General features: G+C 34.2%; 1 protein-coding gene across 1 annotated transcript; it reads right to left on the reverse strand.

The window, feature by feature from the left end:
* Nucleotides 1–672: 672 nt before the first annotated feature.
* On the reverse strand, nucleotides 673–3,545 carry LOC142544838 (zinc finger protein WIP2-like). The gene is made up of 2 exons (XM_075651873.1): nucleotides 3,023–3,545; nucleotides 673–1,323 (listed from the first exon to the last, which is right to left on the reverse strand). Exons 1-2 carry the CDS (start codon nucleotides 3,482–3,484, stop codon nucleotides 865–867), a joined length of 921 nt encoding a protein of 306 aa, XP_075507988.1. The 5' UTR covers nucleotides 3,485–3,545; the 3' UTR covers nucleotides 673–864.
* Between the last annotated feature and the right edge of the window lie 323 nt (nucleotides 3,546–3,868).

Genomic DNA, 3,868 nt, shown 5'->3' on the forward strand with positions numbered 1-3,868 from the left:
AGATTGATAGAGCTGGATTTGATCAGATTGAATCTCGATAAACAGGATAGAATGTCTTGATTTTGGTTAACAATACTTAAAAAATTAGACCATTACACAAAAGTTACTTGTCACATAAATTTAAACTTAATAATATAGTACAACATAGAAAAAAAACAAAATTTCATACTCCGAAAATATAAAATATTTTTTTTTAAAATCTTAGTATTATAGATCATTCGCCTCGCCGCGCCTCGCCCTATTTTATTTTCCCATCATAAGCAGAAGTTTACACAGTTTTCGGCCTTCAAAAGGTAACACGATGTCAGCCAAGTTCGACTCATGTTAACGATACCGTTATAACTAATTAATGAAATGGAGACAAATTTGGGGTTAATGATAAAGACATAAATATGACATTTGATTTGATTTATGACGATAAATATAATTGATAGACATAACATGGTTACGGCTATATGACATGACAATTTATAGTAATAATTAATAATAAAACATAAAATAAGAGAGAACACAAACTCATATGTCACGTGAATGGAAAATATCATAAATAAAAACAAAATTATCTGTAAATTAAACAAAGACATGTCGAATTTCAACTTATTCGGAATATCTGCAAATCTAATTTAGCAACATTATTATTCAATAAACACTCTTCAACGTACAAACTTTTTCCATTAAATTATGAGTTCATAGCAAATCATTTCATTTACAACTCTAAATACAAAGAAATATACAAATAAAGAACACAAATCAAGATGCCAACAAAAAGAAAAACTAATTAATAATTATTTTTATGAGAAATAAGACTTTCCACAAAATAAAATAAAATCATAACAATCCTTTTAAGAATCAAATGAAATCAAATCACATAGATGAAGAGTACTGATCCCCTCCTTGCTCAATCTCAGATGCGGATTCGTCTTCGTCTTCAAGCTGCTCAAGCTCAAGCTCGACCCCCAGACCCCCATGCCCTCTCCCAAACGCCTTGATATGATCTTTTAAAGACCTTTTGTGCTTAAAATCAGAGCCACAAATACAGTACCAAATCTTGCCACAGTTCTTCTCATGTGTCCTCCAATCACCTTTGACCGCGAATGGTTTCCCACACTTTCTGCACGTGAAGGGTTTGGTTCCATGTTTCCTCTTGTAATGTGTTTGAAGAGTTCTGAAATCTTTGAGTGGCTTGGCTGTTGGGTTATCGATGTTGTGCTTGCAATCCGGCGCGCAGCAGTAGCACGGTAATCTTAGCATGGCCGTGGGCTGTGTGCCTCGTAGCGATTCAGGTCCTTTTCTGTATTGTGATCCATGCCCCCACATATGCATCTGAAAATCATGGATGTGCACGTTTGTGAGGTGACAAGCCATTAAACCTAATACGAAAGCGTAACTAAAATAGACGAGTACCTTGATATATATATATATATATTAAATCCCATAAATATAACAGACGCATATCCATAAAAAATTAAATCACGAGCTTTGACCGATTCTAAATGACGTCCCCATCGACAGACCATCGTCATTCCTCATACATGATACAACGGCGACTGCTGGGTAGACCAGGCGGCGGCAGCATATGGCGGAGTGAAAGCAGTAATTAATACCCAACCAACTAGTGTAGTGGTCAATGCAATTTGCAAAGATTTATACTAGGGTAAAATAATTCAAATTTTGATTTACCGAATAATATGTAGCACGAAGGGTATGGACACACAAACTTTACAATTTGCATGTACTGTATTCAACAACAGACAAATGAAACATTCGTCGTGTTACGTACTGTATTATGTGCAGTGCCCGGAGTAACAGATATATGAAAAGAAAAAAACATCTGATTGAGTTTCTGTTCCCATTTTGACTACATGCATTTGACTCAAGTGACTTTCCAAGGAATTTGCAGCATCTCACTCAACATAAAAAAGTTTTTATGTAAATTTTCTCAAAAATAATAGTTCTCATAAAATAATTAAGAAGTTCTTCTTAATAAACTGGATCTGGTTATCGTGTCGATTTATAAACAATCCTTAGTTTTCTTTTAGCAAAATTATTCTAAATGAACTGATTATTTTATTGTTATTATCAACAAAAGTCTACAGTTTCACTTCGAATTAATCTGAATTCGATCTAATTTTCTTTCCTTACAGTGGGTCTATAAATAGCACTAAAAAGTTCATAATCAGAATAATTTAGTGAAGACCATAAATAGTAAGTGCCCTTTATTATATACAGTCTTTCAGATTTAACCATAAAAACATATTTGATGAGATGTCATGAAGACTGATGAGGCACATAAAAGATTTCCAATCCAAGGAAGAAAATAAAATGGATAGAGCTAGGTATTCAGTTTCAAAGAGTGGAAGTTATTTAAAAAATAAAAGTTTCGTAATGGTTAGTAATTATATTATATTCACAAAATTAAGCATGATTAATTAAATAGTTTCACGTATTTTTACCGTGAGACGAGTAACCTACCAATGTTTAGGATAATAATTAGTATTTTTGACATAAAAATAATATTTTTTGATAGGTGACCAATTAAGAAATTGTCTCATAAAATTTACCCGTGATACAATTTCACAATTTTTTTATGTGAATTAATTTCCATATCTAGCTGACCAGAGAAGCCGATTTACCATTTACATGTTCAATCACTTGAAGACTAGTACATGCGGTGATATAAATGCCAAATTTCAGAGAAATTAATTTTTATATATAGCTAGGTACAATAAGCAAAAACAGAGGACCAATAATAAATTTCATTTAAAAGTCATAACTAGGAAGATGCTACAAGAAGGAATACTTGTCAAATCAAGAAGAAATTGAAGAAGAAACACCATTGCATTAAAAAAAATAAATTCTTGGTAAAAATTAAAATGGGGAATAATTAATTAAGAACAAGCGCTAAATCAAAACCTTGTCTTATTTTCAAAATAAAAGTAAAACAAATTCGTGGATTATATTGTGAAAAAGGTTGTGATTAAACCTTAGTACTCTAGCTAGGGTTCATCGGAAAGAATATTACCTGCAGATTATTGTATCTGTTAAAAGTCTTGGGACAAAGGTGACAAGAAAACTGAGTCGGGCCGATAAGAATCTGTGAAGGCGTGGGAATCCAATACTGGCCCATGTTTAACCTGTTTAAAGGCAACCCCGAGAGTATATCCACGCCATCCTTATCCATGATTTCGCCATAGCCCACCTCGGAGCTAGGGCTCGGGAGCCCTATATGCAAGGCTACAGTTACATCTTCACAGAAATTAGGATCTTTTTCTTGATTTTTCTGGCAGTTTAGCGCATAATCAGACGAGGGTTCCGTATATGAATATTCTTGGCTGAGGCTGAGTGTATTGAGGAGGGGAAGAGCTTCTCTTGGAGGAGACGAAGAGTGCGGGTAATAGTGATGATGAGCGGTGTGAGTGGATGAAGAATGGAGAGGAATGAAGTTGAAGCACTGTGCTGTGAAATTATTGTAGGGTTCTGCCATGATTGACGAAGAATATTGGAGGAGAAGGGATCGGAATATTGTGGAAGAAGTGCGAGTGGAGTGCGAGTTCGAGTTGAATGATTGAATTGTTGTGTAGCCTACTACTGTTATATAAGATTAGCTGACACAGCTTGTGGTGGCTTTGTGCCCATGTGGATTGGTCAAACCATTTAACAAAACTCATGGTATATTCTCCATCTCCACTAGTGTTTAACTTGTAAACTACACTTTTTAACTAGTCCATATTTAACTTTATCCGTTTGACTTGAGTTATACTAAGAATTACAGGGCTGGGTAGATACTGTCTATATGAATAGTGTCTTTATCCACTCAACATATAACATGTGTGTTGAATGATAAATAATGGTCGCTCATACATATATA

The sequence above is a fragment of the Primulina tabacum genome, chromosome 5 (genome assembly GCF_025594145.1).
Source record: "Primulina tabacum isolate GXHZ01 chromosome 5, ASM2559414v2, whole genome shotgun sequence".
NCBI classification, from domain to species: Eukaryota; Viridiplantae; Streptophyta; class Magnoliopsida; order Lamiales; family Gesneriaceae; genus Primulina; species Primulina tabacum.

Coding starts and splice junctions, on each gene's coding strand:
- LOC142544838 (XM_075651873.1), bottom strand. CDS start 3,484: ATGGCAGAACCCTACAATAATTTCACAGCACAGTGCTTCAACTTCATT. Junction 1,324..3,022: donor ACAGATACAATAATCTGCAG/GTAATATTCTTT, acceptor CATGATTTTCAG/ATGCATATGTGGGGGCATGG.